At 39.3% G+C, this 16740-nt stretch overlaps 1 protein-coding gene across 5 annotated transcripts in view; it reads right to left on the bottom strand.

Annotated features, from left to right (window-relative positions):
- PRKDC (protein kinase, DNA-activated, catalytic subunit) overlaps positions 1-16740 on the bottom strand; it is a 127903-nt gene that overhangs the window by 79658 nt on the left and 31505 nt on the right. For all 5 annotated transcript variants that reach the window (XR_009460734.1, XM_019498583.2, XM_006268817.4 and 2 more), the window contains 15 exons: positions 15903-16055; positions 14881-14988; positions 13668-13894; positions 13043-13137; positions 12140-12239; positions 9276-9409; positions 8026-8280; positions 6875-7095; positions 6045-6253; positions 5728-5860; positions 3961-4119; positions 3319-3522; positions 2914-3099; positions 1868-1972; positions 639-806 (listed from right to left, as the gene is read on the bottom strand). Coding sequence is in view for 4 of the 5 variants with exons in the window: in XM_019498583.2 (XP_019354128.2) it covers positions 639-806; positions 1868-1972; positions 2914-3099; positions 3319-3522; positions 3961-4119; positions 5728-5860; positions 6045-6253; positions 6875-7095; positions 8026-8280; positions 9276-9409; positions 12140-12239; positions 13043-13137; positions 13668-13894; positions 14881-14988; positions 15903-16055 (2457 nt within the window). In the remaining variant the exon portion in view is untranslated. The remainder of the gene's footprint in view (positions 1-638; positions 807-1867; positions 1973-2913; positions 3100-3318; positions 3523-3960; positions 4120-5727; positions 5861-6044; positions 6254-6874; positions 7096-8025; positions 8281-9275; positions 9410-12139; positions 12240-13042; positions 13138-13667; positions 13895-14880; positions 14989-15902; positions 16056-16740) is intronic.

Genomic DNA, 16740 nt, shown 5'->3' with positions numbered 1-16740 from the left:
TTTCTGTGAGCAAAGTAACATCTGGGATTGGGTGAGATCATTGTATTAAATGTACTTTCTCTCTCTGAACAGAGAAACTGCTGAGATGATACTTGTTATATTAATAAAGTTAGACTTTGATTTTAGGACACTGAGTTGTCTGTGCTCATATTTCATGTACCATTTAAGGGTTAATTGTGTTTTAACAATCCCTAAGCACTATCTGCTGGTCAGTGGTGCAAACAGTTGATGGAGAATGCGGGCAGTTAGGATTCATTATGGTTATATGTAAAACTTCTCCAAACTATTACAGGCCCCTTGTCATGAATGGAGATTATAACCATACCTCAAAATGACATTCCTCATCCCAAGGCAGGCTACTGACATACAAATTAGCTCTACCCAGATAAAAGACACGTGTTCTTGAAAGCAAGGATCTGGTAACATCATCAATTTAAATATAACAAGTTACTATTTTCCCCTCTCTCTCCCAGAGTCAACTAATGAGAGCCCTATCTTACAACCTTGCACCTTTGAATAGTCGTACAAAGGATTACTTATTTGAATAATTCTTCACTGTAGTCAGTGCTTGCAGGACTGGACCCAGAAGTTTCATTTACGTTTTAAATTATACACCTTAAACTCACTCAAGTACTGACCTTTTTAGTGCAGTCCACATAGTTGTTGTATCTCAAAGTTCCCTTGGGGAACTCATCAGATTTCATGGGAAAATTGAAGGCTACAAGTTGGTCAAGAGCATCCTTTAGCTCTTTAAGCCTTTCTCCAGTCAGATTAGTGAAGAATGGAAGGATAATCACTGCTTGACTCTAAAGTAAATAAAGAGTGGTTATATAAAATTCAAAAAGCCTTTCCCATCTCCAACAACGATCAGACCACTTAACATGTCATGGTTTAGTAGCAACTTCACTGGGTGGTTGGATGGCTCAGATAATTGATGTTGAGATGACACAGCCTTTTTTCTCTTTAGGATGGTTCAAAATTCAGCTCTGGCCAGTACTGTGACTAGCCTACCCATGGACAGATAGGTCATAGCTCATATGCGTAATGAAAAGATGTTAAACATCAGAAGAAACCACCAAAACTTGTATACTGATTTGATACCCTTCTTGGTAGCTGGAGCAGAAAGTTCAAGTTCAACTAAATATGAACACTAGGACATTCACTAGAGCTATTCTGTCTAGTTCAGGACAGAGGCAAATTGGCAGCAGCAATGATACAGCACTTTTTCTGTGAACAAAAAAACTCACTGTTTCCAAGATACTCAATTCAGCAACTTTCATTACTCATATCTTTTTGTCCTTTTCTAGTAAACTAGAACACATACAGGTTATTGGGGTTTGTTACCGTCTTCAGCTAACACAACTGGTTCTTTAGCTTATGTAGAAGGCGCTTAACTCTTTTCCTATACTATACAGGTGACAGTTTCAATTGCTGCAGATGGTCTGATCAAGTTAGTCATTTTACTATTTTATTCTTCATACATTTCAAATGAATTTGTAACTCATTATATATCTACCTATTGCTGACCTTTCCTAAAGTCTACATGAGCTACGACTAGGAAAAACAAGGAAGGTTAACAATGCATGCTTCCATCTAGGAAGTTATGAGCACATTGAGTTGTCATTTCCAGATTACAGATTTGTACATTTTCCTGTAAAAATGAGAGAAAAAAAAGCAAATTCTTTGCTCCTACTATAAAAATGAAAGCAAGGTAATATAGGTTCTCTATAAAAAGCAAAGGCCAGCTGCAGGAGTCCATCACCCAGTCACTTGTTGCTGATGTCTAATGATGGCAGACATTTTCTGAAAATGTATTCCCATAAAAAGGGATTTTATATCTAACCTGGAAAAATATAGAACAACGTACCTTTAGATTTAGACCCAAATTCTGATCAACAAGCAAGCTAGTATAGGTATTAAAAACAGCAAAAAATGCCTCATGTTTCGTATTAAAAGAAACTGAAGAGTCAACCTGGAGAGAAGAAAATCAAAGCTGTAATTTTTAAAATATATACATTATTATAAGAATATTCCCTATACCTTATATTTGTATTCTTAATTAGAACAGTCATCCATTTCTGAAATTAATTAAGGAAATGAACATTTATACATGATAGGGGTGTTGGTTTTAAACACAGCATTAGCAAGAATTTAAAAAGCTCTCACATATGACAAAGAGAACTGTATAGTGACACTTCAGTGCCCATGAGAAAAAGAATATTAAACTCCCTCCCAAAGGCAGGTCTCCACTGTCAGATAAGCCATTAGACAAATCCCTTTGTGCATCATTAAACACTCCTCCAGTAATGTTCTTACAGAAGTATGGTGGGGGTGGAGGAAGGGAGGGAAAAGTGACAAGTCATAATTCTTCTTCCTAGCTATTTCTGCATGGGTTTAAAAAGATAATCTCCCAAAAGCCAGTATCTGAAGTAGTCTAACTTCAGGATAAAAAGAAAAAGGAGAGATTCAGAAAGGTGACAGACCTGAGAGGCAAAGAGGTTAGAGTTCTTCACAGTTCTTAAATAGCTTACTGAAACAGACTGACATGGTCACAGCCTCGCTTAAAAATTACTGTTCAGTGGCCAATAAGAAATTTTGCATCTCAACTAACTTCTCCAAAATCCCTACTTATTTCATTACATATTTTCAGTGATGTCAAAGGAAGCTAGAACTTGGGCCACAATGACAACAAATGGAAGAATGAAATTCAGTACGTTAAAAAGCAGTTCGCTTTTTCTAATGCCTAATACGCATTGTTTATGTTTTCCCAGATAGACAGAAAAAGAAAAAAAAACAAAAAACAAAAAACTCATCTCAAATAAAACAACAAGCAAAAACTGTCACTCTCTCAGAATGGCACACATTCCTATAAACTTTCTAAAAGTACATTTGATTTTACTAAGCAACATATACCTGCAGAACTTTGGCCAGCAGGGTCAACACAGCCATTTTACTCTCAGGAGCAGAATCTTTGGCCCACCAGGTGTCAAGTCTCATCCAATTTCTGAGGACTGCAGTCACTAGCTTCATTCCCTGCTGCTTGCGTACAGTGCGCTCTCTAAAGCTTTGATCTAACATACCATTCAGAATGGTACCCACCTGAAATTAAAGTATGCACAAAAAGAAGAAATCCATGTATTCCAAATTAAGCCCTAGAAATAACAGTCAAACAATGTCTATTCATTGAGACAGATGACTATAAAGGACTCCTTTCCCTCCATCCCTGCCCTTTAACCCTCTGGATCATTATAGTTTATTTGCACCTTCGATTTTCTGATAATCTCTCTATATATTTCTTGAGTCTTTAGCAGCTATTACCATTCTGGGATTGTCCACAGCTGATTTCATAAGCTGAAGTATGGCCACATCAAGGTTCTTCAGCAGTTCGTGATTAATGGTTTCTGAGAACAAGTTGTAGAAATATTCTCCATGGCAGAAGCTGAGCAGATTTCTCGGTGCTGCTTCAGAGAGCGGTACAAATAACATCGCTGTACTCAACATCAGACTCACCAGTTCTTCACTCTGTGGAAACCAATACAAGGAGACAGAGTCAATCTGCCAATCTATGGGTAGTAAAAATTGCTCGTTTCCCAGAGAAATCAAGAGAACTTTTAAAACTGCCTCCTCAAACAGTTGCATGTGTATTTGTAGTAAAGAAGCAAATAGTAAACACAAAGAATAAAGCACAACCAGTAAAATACTAGGATATTTCCTTTAGTAAAGAATCCATGATTTGCCTACTGGCACTCTGCACTGGAGTGGAGGTGCTAAGGGATGTTAATGAATACTGCACTCTGAAAGACTGCATGTAAACAAGATATAAAGAGATATCGCCCATTCCAAAAAGTACACGTTGTTGAAGTAGACCAATTTCTCCTACAATGTTTCTGAGAGCACACCAAATTAAAGTTCTGGCATCTCTTCTCTTAAATACTGCATGGAAATCGTATCATATCCTACCTGGCAACCAAAAGCAAAGGCCAGCTGCAGGAGTCCATCAGCCAGTCGCTTGCTGCTGATGTCCAATGAAGGTAGACATTTTCTCTCATCCCCTGGTGCAATGCCTTTGTAAACAACTGATAGAAGCTGAGAGCCAACTGTGAAATGAAGTCCTGAACCCTAAAAGTGAGGGAGGTGGGGACCCCCACAAAAAAAAAAAAAAAAAAAAAAAAAAAAAATCACTAAGAGATTCCATTTTAGGTTGCTATGAATTAAGAAAACAACAAAAGTTAAATGCAATATACAGAGACTTTTCAACTGCTCCATTTAGCCTCCAGGGGAGGAGAAGGGGGGGGGGGGGGGGGGAAGAGAAGAAATTAAACTTTCAGAGAATTGTTCTGTGACAGGACACGTAGAAAAGCAATCATGGTTTTCTGTTTTCCAAGCGCTCTGATCCAGTAGTGGCCTCACAAAGTGTTACACAGGCTACCGATACTCCTAAGAAACACCTCTGACCATTTGTTGGCCAGAATAAATTGATGATTATATGGGACAATATTCAGATTAAAACAAATATGGACCAAAATTTAAGGGACTCTAAACTTCTCTGAGCTTAAGGTATCAAGCTTCAGATGACAACCACTACAACAGGGGTATGTCCTCTGTGGTTGTCTGGACCACCCAGGGAAGGTTAGGTGGTTGGAGACCTGCCAAAAGTTTCATGATGATATAACATGTTTTTACATCTGCATCTGTGGCATTAATGAAGAAGCCCCAGACAAATATTGGTCCTTGGGGAACATCTTCAGTTCCTTCTGCTGTTCCTTGGGTACTTCGCCTGTGACAGCAGACTATCCTATAAAAGGAAGTCCTATTTGGAGAGGAGGGTCTGATACCTGAAGACCCTCATCTGGAAAAATGGCAAACATAGCTATTCAAGTAAAAAAGATTCAGTCTCCTTAGGCTCTTTTTGTAAGAGGTTTAGAGGTGAAATGCTGTTTAGGCTTTGTATGGACTTCTTGTACAGCTATCAGGTCAGATGTCAAGTATTGCAAGAAGTAATCAAACTCTTTCAGACCTATTTCTTCATAATGGTCATTTTTAAGGTCAGAAGAAAAACTGCTTCCCCTGAATTACCTCTGATAGAGATACTAAATTTCTGTGATTATCTTGATATAGTGTGTAAAGTTTTAGACACATCTTTAACTGCCATTTCCAAAAACGTACCATACTAATAAAATATAAATATAAAATTAAATCTATAAAATGTAACCATTTATATTTTACTGGCCTGCTTTTTCTAAGATCTAAATCAATATGCTTGCTGCTCTGACAAGTAAAATAAGTGGGAGATGTGCTATTTAATCTACTGCTCCATTTGAAATAGAGTTTATACTGTTGAAGTAACCTCCATTTTAACTGCTGAAGTGCACAGGTGTGGGCAGATCATTAAATACTAGATAATTTTCCCCAGTAACTGAGTTCTCACCATGTATTCAGCTGCTTTAATGCCTTAGTGTGTAGTAACTAAGGCCCTGAAGTGCTGCTTTTTACATTTGTAGAGTATGATGTAAAGCATTAGTATAAGGGAACATGAACAATACAAGAGTTCTCATCCCACTGACAGCACCAACTCTTCACCACTGCTCCCCTCTCTGCCACAGTCTCCTCACCTGTAAAAGGGCAATACTATTCACTGATCCATTTCACATGGCCTATATTTTTTTTAAACTTGGCTATGGAAAAGGAAGTGTTCACCATAGGTTTATATATGTAAATAATAATTACCTGAGACTGCAGCACAGAATGAAGCACTCCAGCCTTGTGGAGCTGTTTGCATGCAGATAGGATGGAGCTAATTCTAACACGATCAAAACGAGCATCTGGATCATACAGATCAACCGAACAAAGTTCCTGAATGCTGACAAGGAAAATATATATTTTTTTTATTTCTTGTGCTTTTATTAGTACATTGACATAGCATGGAAATAAAATACATCATCCTATAAAAGTACACTGGAAACTTTATTCACTCCGCAGTCACTATGAGCTGTGTTAGTTCTGACTTTTAATAATAATCATTATAGTAATCAAAGAGTTCCTACCTGTGCGATGTTATTCTTTTCTTTATGCTTAGCTCCAAAGATGATTTATAGGGAGATTTCGCCAAAGCTTTCATGAGCCTCACTGTATTATCTGGGAGATTTTTCATGACTTGAACGTCAGCTGTGTTAAAGCCCACAGCTGATGGATCACACACTGTCACCACTAGGAGTTCTATCAGATTCAAATTAAGCAATTCCTTCTCAAGCAGCTAGACAGAGTCAAAAAGTGAAATGCAGACAAGTTTTATTTAAAAAAAAAATAAAAAAAAAAAAAATCAATTTTCACTTTTCCCCTATATTTGCTGTGCCTGAGATAAAGCAAAATATGGATGATTAATTTATTTGAGTTCTAACTCCAAATAACTCATTTCAAAATACTATTAGTGAATCTCACCACTACAGCTATTAAGTGCTTAATTTTTAAAGACAGAACTGTGCAACGGCACACCTATTTGCACTCCACTCCACAGGTCAGTTATTTGTATTCACATACCCTCCATTTCAGATTCTAAAAGGCAGGCACATGGAGTGGATATTATTCTTAATTATAACTTTATCACCCATATGGCTTTTTTATACTTACTACAACAATTATGTCTAAACATGAGAACACTATGAGCTTTAACATCCAACAGGGACTATTGGATTAATTAATCCCTTAACAAGATGCTGCCAAGAATGACCCACTTCTCCAGGCTAGTGATAAGCCTGTCCTTTTTACTAGGGAAATGCCTTGGACCTCACTCTCTGAACCTTAAACACCAACTTTAAATAACAGTTTTAATGAACTGAAGAGAGCAACTGCTAAGAGCTGCTAGTCCAGCACCTACCTTCCAGAAATCTTGTTGACAGATCTCCAGGATCATGCTGACAAACCTGATAATTCGGACTACAATTGTACATTTGCTGTAATTGTACTCTTCTCTTTCTTGTGGACTGAACACGTTGTCTTTTGACTTAGTGTAAAAGCACTGTTCCGCTGTATGTATATCATGTAACGCAATAGTTTCAAGGAAGAACTCAACAGCTCTCAAGAAAGAAGAATTTGTACCTAGAAAGAATTATGCCACATTAAATAAGAGTAACTCTTAAATTTAACACAACATTCTATGCTTAGCACATGGCTCATGACTAGCACATGGTTACTAATAATAACATCTAAAGATGTTAATAATAACATCTTTAGATGTTATTATTAAACAAGTGATATGCCAGTTAAATTTGTAACATTAAGGACAGAATTTCACACAACTTTGTATCCTTTGTGCACATAGATTAGGTACCTGGACCCACAGATCAGGTGTTTATAACTATATGGAGGTAAGGCAAATTCACATCTGAACAATCAGGTCCTCAATGACCTGTTTATTGTACAGTTCTAATAACAACAAAAACTTAACCTCTTTACGCACAGGTTTTTTTAAGCAAGCACTGAATACAAGTGGCTGCTTAATTGCACTTACACATTCTACTGCTGTAGAAGCTTTGTTTAGAAATGAAAGCAACTCTTTTTGGATACAGACTCAGTGTCTAATAGCTATATACAACAGGGCTTCATACAAGACCAGAATGATGGATATTGAGATCTTCAGACTGGATGCTGCTGAAAACATTAGAAAAAAGTAACACATTCAAATCACTGGGCTGGCAGTGGGGACAGAAGGCAATCCTCATACTGCATGTTAGTAAGCACTTCTAGCCAATAAAGGACAGTAGGAAAAAGGGCTTTGGAAAGAGTCAAGTCCAGATGCCTTGAATGAATCTTCTTATAAATACAAGGAAACACTTCTAAAAAATGGGAAGTAAATAGGAGGTATCACTCTTGCCTACTAAATTGAAAAAAGAAAAAAAATGCCTCCCTGTTGCCAAACTGGTTAGGAGCTTGTATATCTACTGTGCTCAAAAAAAAGTCTAGCCTAAACTACAAACCCATCACTGTATGGATTTAGGTAATGATTTAACTGTAGCCAGAATCACTTACCTAGTACATTTTCAGGTTTGAACATTCTCTGCTCAATGAATGTATTGTAGCAGTCCAGAGCTGCTAAAAGCATATCCATCCACTGCACAACAGCCCGCACGCTAAAGGGCTCCTGTAGGTGATGGAGAGTTGGGTAGGAAAGGATCCCAGACAGATTGTCATCCTGATTGCCACCTCCTTCAAATTTGTTAATAAGGAAAGAGCTGTCCTGTTTTTTTAGAACATCACCCAGCCAAGAAGATGGTGACTTGTTTCCTACCAAACAAAAAAAAAAATAGTAAGAGAAATTAAAAGTTCTCCAAGAAAATGCACAGCTGGATCCAGGTGTGCACCTGCACGTACGTACACGTGGATCCAGCCACATACGTCACACACACAATTAGCATATTAAGAGCGGTGCAAGGAAGTCTACGTACACATACATATGTTTTTATATATACATGATTTCTCCAATATCAAGATTCATAATACACATGATGTATGAGATTCAACAGAGATCTCAGTTTTCTGCTCACCACAGAAAACCGCAAAATCTGTTTTTCCACAACCTACCAAAGCAAGTAACATCTTTTCTGCTCTTATTTTTGCCTCTTGGCTCACCAGTCAGGGGCAAGGGGGGGGGGGGGGGGGCAGGGAGAGGTGGTGAGGCTTATTGGCCAAGAGGAAAAAAGCACAGTAGGAAAAAAAAGAGATCAAAATGGTGCTGCTCACCACAGGATGCCACTGTGCTTTTGGTAGGTCACAGAAAAACATGGATTTTTATGTTTTTTAAAATGAAGATTTTCTGCCTTTTTCCCTGTGGAAAACTAGGATCCCTGATGATCAACATAAGAAAACATATTCAGTTTGTTGCTTTTATTGCCTGACTATTGTATTGGGCCTAGCCATTCTTCCAGTCCTACTTCTCTGTGCTGCTTATATCAGACAAATAGGAAGAGATGGTACATGAACCAACAGCTCTGTCCCAGAAAAGTATGCTGTCACAGCCACTTTCTCAAGAGCCACTTTATGCCTAAAAGTGCATCTTACAAGTCAGAGTGGAGACACATTAGCAGAGTAATGTGAGGAAGCCTGCACTGTAATAAGAAGCCACAGCATTTATACTGAATACTAGCAGCTGCTCAACCATGACTACAAATAGTTTTTTGTTAATAAATGTAAACTACTGTACTCTGCAAAACTGAGCAAGCATGCATTGAGATATTTGTGAAACAGCAAACTAGAGCTACATTAAACATGATCCTCAATACCTGGTAATAGAGGAACAAACTCATAAAAGAGCTCCATGGATTTATGTCGGCACTCGGTCTGAGGTCGTCCACACTGCATCATCAGCCACGTGACAATGTCCAACAGGCACAGTGATTCTGCAGGTTGAAACCCTCTGTGCAAAAACACCACAGTCTTTACTGGTATTATGCATGGACTTTTGTTTTAGACAAAACCATAGTACCATCATGTTAATAAGACCATTCTGCTCCACTTGCAAACCATAACATCCCATGAATTATTCCAACTGTCCTTTCTACTACCTCAGGAAAGACAGAGAAAGGAGCAGAGATGGTTGGATAGGCCAACCAACTTACACTACAAACTTTTATACAGGTGTAAACTGGACTTCTTACTGCCCTCAACTAATTTGATTAGTGATGACCATTTCAATTGCTATAACATTGCAGAGCCACTGGCGGGAATATTCGAATGCTCGTGGCGCACGGGCCAAGTCCCGGAGGACTGGAAAAGGGCTAACGTGGTCCCCATTTTCAAAAAGGGGAGGAAGGAGGACCCGGGCAACTATAGGCCGGTCAGTCTCACCTCCATCCTTGGTAAAGTATTTGAAAAAATTATCAAGGCCCACATTTGTGAGAGCCCGGCAGGGCAAATTATGCTGAGGGGAAACCAGCATGGGTTTGTGGCGGGCAGATCGTGCCTGACCAACCTAGTCTCTTTCTATGACCAGGTTACGAAACGCCTGGACACAGGAGGAGGGGTGGATGTCGTATACCTGGACTTCAGGAAGGCCTTCGATACGGTATCCCACCCCATACTGGTGAACAAATTAAGAGGCTGTGATGTGGATGACTGCACAGTTCGGTGGGTGGCGAATTGGCTAGAGGGTCGCACCCAAAGAGTCGTGGTAGATGGGTCGGTCTCGACCTGGAAGGGTGTGGGCAGTGGGGTCCCGCAGGGTTCGGTCCTTGGACCGATACTCTTTAATGTCTTCATCAGCGACTTGGACGTGGGAGTGAAATGTACTCTGTCCAAGTTTGCAGATGACACAAAGCTATGGGGAGAAGTGGACACGCCGGAGGGCAGGGAACAGCTGCAGGCAGACCTGGATAGGCTGGACAAGTGGGCAGAAAACAACAGGATGCAGTTCAACAAGGAGAAATGCAAAGTGCTGCACCTAGGGAGGAAAAATGTCCAGCACACCTACAGCCTAGGGAATGACCTGCTGGGTGGCACAGAGGTGGAAAGGGATCTTGGAGTCCTAGTGGACTCCAAGTTGAACATGAGCCGGCAGTGTGACGAAGCCATCAGAAAAGCCAATGGCACTTTATCGTGCATCAGCAGATGCATGACGAATAGGTCCAAGGAGGTGATACTTCCCCTCTATCGGGCGTTGGTCAGACCGCAGTTGGAGTACTGCGTGCAATTCTGGGCGCCACACTTCAAGAAGGATGCGGATAACCTGGAGAGGGTACAGCGAAGGGCAACTCGTATGGTCAAGGGCCTGCAGACCAAGCCCTATGAGGAGAGACTAGAGAAACTGGACCTTTTCAGCCTCCGCAAGAGAAGGTTGAGAGGCGACCTTGTGGCTGCCTATAAGTTCATCACGGGGGCACAGAAGGGAATTGGTGAGGATTTATTCACCAAGGCGCCCCCGGGGGTTACAAGAAACAATGGCCACAAGCTAGCAGAGAGCAGATTTAGACTGGACATTAGGAAGAACTTCTTCACAGTTCGAGTGGCCAAGGTCTGGAACGGGCTCCCAAGGGAGGTGGTGCTCTCCCCTACCCTGGGGGTCTTCAAGAGGAGGTTAGACGAGTATCTAGCTGGGGTCATTTAGACCCAGCACTCTTTCCTGCTTATGCAGGGGGTCGGACTTGATGATCTATTGAGGTCCCTTCCGACCCTAACATCTATGAATCTATGAACATCAAGATTCAGCTGCCTTTCCTTCCTTCAGATGCAAAAAATAAAAGCAAAGAATACATGTTAAACAGTAAGCAGCATAGTGCTTAATCTAGTTAACTGACCTATGAGCATGTAACCAATCTACCTAACTGCTGATACCAACCTTCACACTCCACTTTCCCACTTCCTTAGGGGAAAAGGACATTTTCCAAGCCTCTCCAACAGTACTAAGAATTCTGCATTATTTTTTTCCTATTCTTCATACAACACTTATTTGTGCCTAAAAACATGAGATAGTTCCCGCCAAGGTCTTTGAAATCATCTTCAAGATGGCCCCAAAGATTCTTGCAGGGTAAATTACCCTCTCTTCCCAGTACCTCCAGAGTTAGAGTGATCTGTCTCTCCAGCCTGTTTTGCTCAAAAATCAGGGATAGACTTAGACTAATAAAACCTGATCCAGCATCATCACATTCAGCTATTCTAATCAGACATTCAAGGGACAATTCACAAGTTTCTCATCAGGTATGTAGGTGATAGAATTGTGGATTAGTAGAACTCACAAAGCTAAGGGTTTGCATGCATCTACTAGCAGACAGCGAACAATACAGGGAAGCCGGAACAAGTCCCCATCCATGCAGCTTCCCAACAGTTATGCCAGCAGGACATGCAGCAAACCCTTGGGGGGCATCAGCTGCTAAAGGGGCAGAAGATGTGGGCAGAAGCTCAGACTTGTCTACACAAGCTTTCTGGTCACATTCCTGTGGCACTGGACACCTGTTATTCACAGAGGCAGCACTACTCTGCAAACAAAAATTACTCTGCCACCACCAGGGAACTGAGTGTGCTGTCAAGAGTTCTGCTAGAACACACTGTTGCATAAACTGGGCCAGAGCAACAACCCAACACCATTTTTTTTAAGTGTACTGTGAACTGAGGTGTAGCATCTGCCAACCTAAAAACCTCTCAAGTTACTTACCGTGGTAACCGCCGTTTTTCTGCCTTGTTTAGGGAAGGTGCTTTGTGCTTAATTATGCGCTTCAGGTGGTCAATGGCATCACAACACTGCTGAGTTGTACCTATTATAAAAGAGAAAATCCATCAGTGAATCCAATCCTTATCTAATTAACACAAATGTATAAATATATACAAGAAGAATTCCATGCAGGGATGACATGCAAAATAAACTCCTCTTCAGCAAACTGTTTCCACTGTAAAAACCACACCATTCTGGGACTGTATCTACCACCTTTAGCAACTCTAACAAGAGGAGTTTGTTTTCCTCAGGGGACATTTCCTCAAAAAGCAGCCCATCCAAAATTTGTAACACTAAAACTTTATATTTTAACCATTATTACATGATAAAATGTTACTGACAAAGAATTAGCATTCAACACTGTGGAGGAAGTTGCAAATTTTTCATACAACTCTACAATAAAGACTGTTGATGTGATAAAGATGGCAAGAGAAATATTTTTTGAGTTAAGTCTGTTGAACGACAGTATTCTATGCTCAAATATACTGAATTTCATTTTTAAGTAGTGTAGATATTGGTCCAGGACATGCACATCAGAACCATCCAAAGCATTAAATATTATTGTACAATGCTTGAAAAAAGATCAAACTTTACTTGACAAACAGAAAAGATTCAACTAAATTAATGGCATGTGAAGACTGCAAAGAAATGCCAATAAACCAGAAAACCCAAATTACCATGGAACAAAATTAAAGAAAAGAAATCATCCTTTGAGATGAGCAGCATCTTATTTTCCCTGCAATGGCAGATCCCTGGTTTAGTTTCTTGAGTGTATTTCACACACTGTTTATAAGATTCAAAGATATTTCTATTAATTCCTTTTCATAATAAATCAGAACAACTCACCTAGTGATTTCTCATCTGTATGGGTTAAGGCCAGGCTTTCAATAAATACAATTAATGCTTCAAATGCAAACTGCTCCACCAAGGAATTTTCTTCCCTATAGGAAGAAAAATAAAGTGTATTTGGCAGAAAAAATACATGGGAGCAAAAAAGAACTGAATATCAAACTCCAATATGAAATATAAAAATGAAAGGAGTAAAAGCTTCTTTGAAAGTAACAAAGATGACAAACAAGTACGTGAAATGCCCTCCTAAACAGAGCATAAAATGTTGGTCCTCAACTGCCAAAACAAAGATTATCTGTCCACCACTTTGAAACTAAATGTATAAATAAGAGCTTGTCATATTTATTTTATCCTTTGATGGAATCCGACCTCTTCAGTCTCCATTTTCCACTCACATACAGCCCAACTATTTACACTCTTCATTTCTGGAGTGAATTTGAATCACTATAAAGAATCTGAAAAGAATCTAAAACCTAGTTTCTTTGCATATTAATGGCTGGAATAAACCAACATCTGTCAATCAAGATCTGCCTGGGTTCTACTTTCAACATGTTTATGTACTTTGGTATAGTCATATTTTAATCAGATCTGTTTAGTTGCTGATCAAGTACCACCAATTCACCTAAATTCTCTATAAATGTTGTTAAAAGCAAGTGCTGCTCCCAGTCTCTTGAATGCATTTGGGTGAAGAGCAAGGCTGTAGAGTCGCTTGAAGAGAGATTTGGTATTTACTGGACTTTTCTCTTGCTGCTGTGGTGTTGTCTGCTTAATTGACCACTTCATAAATTCTCGAATGCACTGACCACAGAAATCTCGTAAAGTGCTGTCAACAGGATCCACTATCCCATCCTAAATTTAAAATACAGATTATAAATAAACAATAACAATCCAATATTTTATAAAACACTGAAGCCAAACAGAAAACATTCAGCACACTTTGCAGCAGAAGTACAATACTACTGCAGATTTTAAAAGTCCTTTTAATCTGTTGGGCACAGAATTTCAAAGTCTGTACTGCATGGGAACAAGAGGGGGATTGTTGCCTAACTGACAGAGCACTGGGAACCTGAAGACCCTTTTCACCTTTGTGCAACTCGGCTCTTCCCTCTGTAAAACTGAGACAACACTCACTTTTTTTTAAAGTACTCTGAGATCCACCAAACAAGTACTGTTCAACCCCCAGTCCATAGGCAAAATCTGGCACACAGAGACATGTTATATTCTAGAACACAAGGCTCCCCATGGATCCAAAAATTTGGTGGCAGGGGAGCAGTAGCAGCTAGCTGCTGCTCCCCAACTGTCAAATTTCCAGACAAATTCAATCCTGCCATGTAGGGCCCAATCTGACTTGCAGACTGGCCCCACACCAGTTATCTGGCCTGTGGAGCCAAGAGATTGGGTATCACAGCACAAATCAATTATACCTCTATGACAGTCATTTGATCAGGATAAAGCAAAACCCCTTTTTGGAAGTTTAAACTTTTGCCTAACATCAGCAGAAAAGGATTTACAAATAGGATGTATAATTTATTTTCAGAACTTTCTTGTACATGCTGATTATAAAATGCTATAGATTCTTTCAAAAATTAAAAATTCAGTTAATGTATATTCTTAAGATGCTGACCTTTAGATGCTGCCAATAAAAAAAATAGATTTGGGATCCATAAGAGTATGGAGTCCATTACCAGAATTTAAAGCAGCAGCAAATAAGATGGCTTGCATATTTTATATGCCTCCATTTTATATAAATTATGAGCATGCTTTTATTGTTCCTTTAGCTGATGTTATTTTACTTTTCAAGATCATACAGGATGAAAGAAAGAGAAACTGCCTACCAAAATAGCTTCCAACAATGCCACTGTATCTTGACTTTCAAACTTCTTGTTGTTGGTGAACCAGTGAATAAGTTGCATGACTAAAGGCTCATATAACTGTCTTGCCACCTGAGGAGATAAAAACAAAACAAAAACAACTCCCAATAGATTAAACATATTTTATTCTCAGGCATTCATTTAACAGTGGAAAAAAACGAAGCAAAGCCCAAAACAAACTTGTTAAGCAAGATAAACTGAGCAGTTAGCAATTTCACATTACATACCTAGCACTGGGAATGAAAAGATGCATTCAAATAATAGCACAGCAGAATTAATCAATTTATTTCACAACCACATGCAGCACAGTAAAGCTGCTTCCTATTAAATTTTGAATTTCAAAAAGTTTATTTTGAGATCAAGCAGACAAAACTTCAAAACCAGAGGATCCCATATGAACAAAATCCACGCCGAATGCAAACTTTCACTGGTATACAACTGCTTAGTCCAATGGAATAGAACCCACTTACTCCAACAATTTTTTAAAGCTTATGTCTGTTCTTTATATTTTGGTGTACTCAAAAAGAAACTAAGCTTGGAGGTGGAAAGATCCAGTTCCTTGAAAAAACAATTTACAGCTTTTTCGATAGGAAGAAACATTTGGTTCTACAGTTCTGTGCACGTGCATATATTAAGTTTTAAAATTGAAAAACTGAAGGTAAATATACTTTCCTACGTTTCTGCGTATATAAAGCTTTGTACATTTTGAATTGTTTGGATACAATATGCTAGAACTGCATGCAATTTTTTTCATTTCCAGGCACCAATGGTCATAAATTTAAACATTTTCCTCTGGATGAGGTTGTTGGAATACAAAATGACCAACTTCCTCCAAAACGTAACTTATACTCTGAAAAGCTTTTGCAGTGAATCAAACTGTAGGAGACTGCTGCCTTAACTATACTTCTGTGAGTTGATTGAGATTCCAAAGAATCACTATTTGAGTGTTTTACCAGGAAGCCCCCAAAATACATGCATCTGTTTACCTGGTCTACATCACAGGCAAGACAAAGCAGTACAGGAAATGTTCGTTTATAGAGTTGATACATGGGTGAGGAACCTTGACGTCTTTCTGGCATTTGAGATGCTTTCCCCAACATGAACATAACTAAGCCATGTAAGAGTTCACATGCTGCAACCTGAAATAAAGGTTTAAGCATCCATTTTAGTTGTATGTTGGATACTGACACAGAAAAAATAATGAAGGGCCAGCAAAGTGGTGCTGGAATTCTTCCAGTTTATAAATAATAATGCATTCATTTTGAGCCATACTGCATTGACCCATATACTTCGAGTAATTCAGCTACGTTTTATCCAACCTTCCATCTAAAGACACTGCCTCATTTCATTGTGCATGTTTTTAAAATAAAATTTAACTGGGGAAACACATTTAAATAATTCATAAAGGTACAATCTAGTACATAAATTGGATTGGGCTCCCTCAGAAACCTATGGCTCCAATCAAGATCAGTACACAGGGTATGTGCTTAAGTGTTTTGCTGAAGTCAATGATAGGGGAAATAAAAACAAGAGAGAAGACTAGTCAATGCAAAAATAAAAACAGTTAGCAAGAAAGCTCCATCTACACTCTACAAGTTCAGGTCTCAACAGACATAGCTATCTAGTAGAGCCCAGGGGTTTATTTCTAAGTTTTTTTGATGGATTATAGCAAAGGTTCCCAATCACCGGGCAGCAGCTTTGTACCATGCCACAAAGGGTTGGCTGCCAGGTCATGGCACAAGCCCCCAGCTCGGACTCCCTGTCTGTCCGCCTGGGCGAGCAGCTTCCACCACCAGCAGTCAAGTGCTGGGCAGTGGGGAAGCC

Source organism: Alligator mississippiensis, chromosome 3 (genome assembly GCF_030867095.1).
Source record: "Alligator mississippiensis isolate rAllMis1 chromosome 3, rAllMis1, whole genome shotgun sequence".
NCBI lineage: Eukaryota > Metazoa > Chordata > Crocodylia > Alligatoridae > Alligator > Alligator mississippiensis.
The sequence above is the reverse complement of the archived record's forward strand: the minus strand, read 5'-3'. Positions and strand labels throughout refer to the sequence as shown.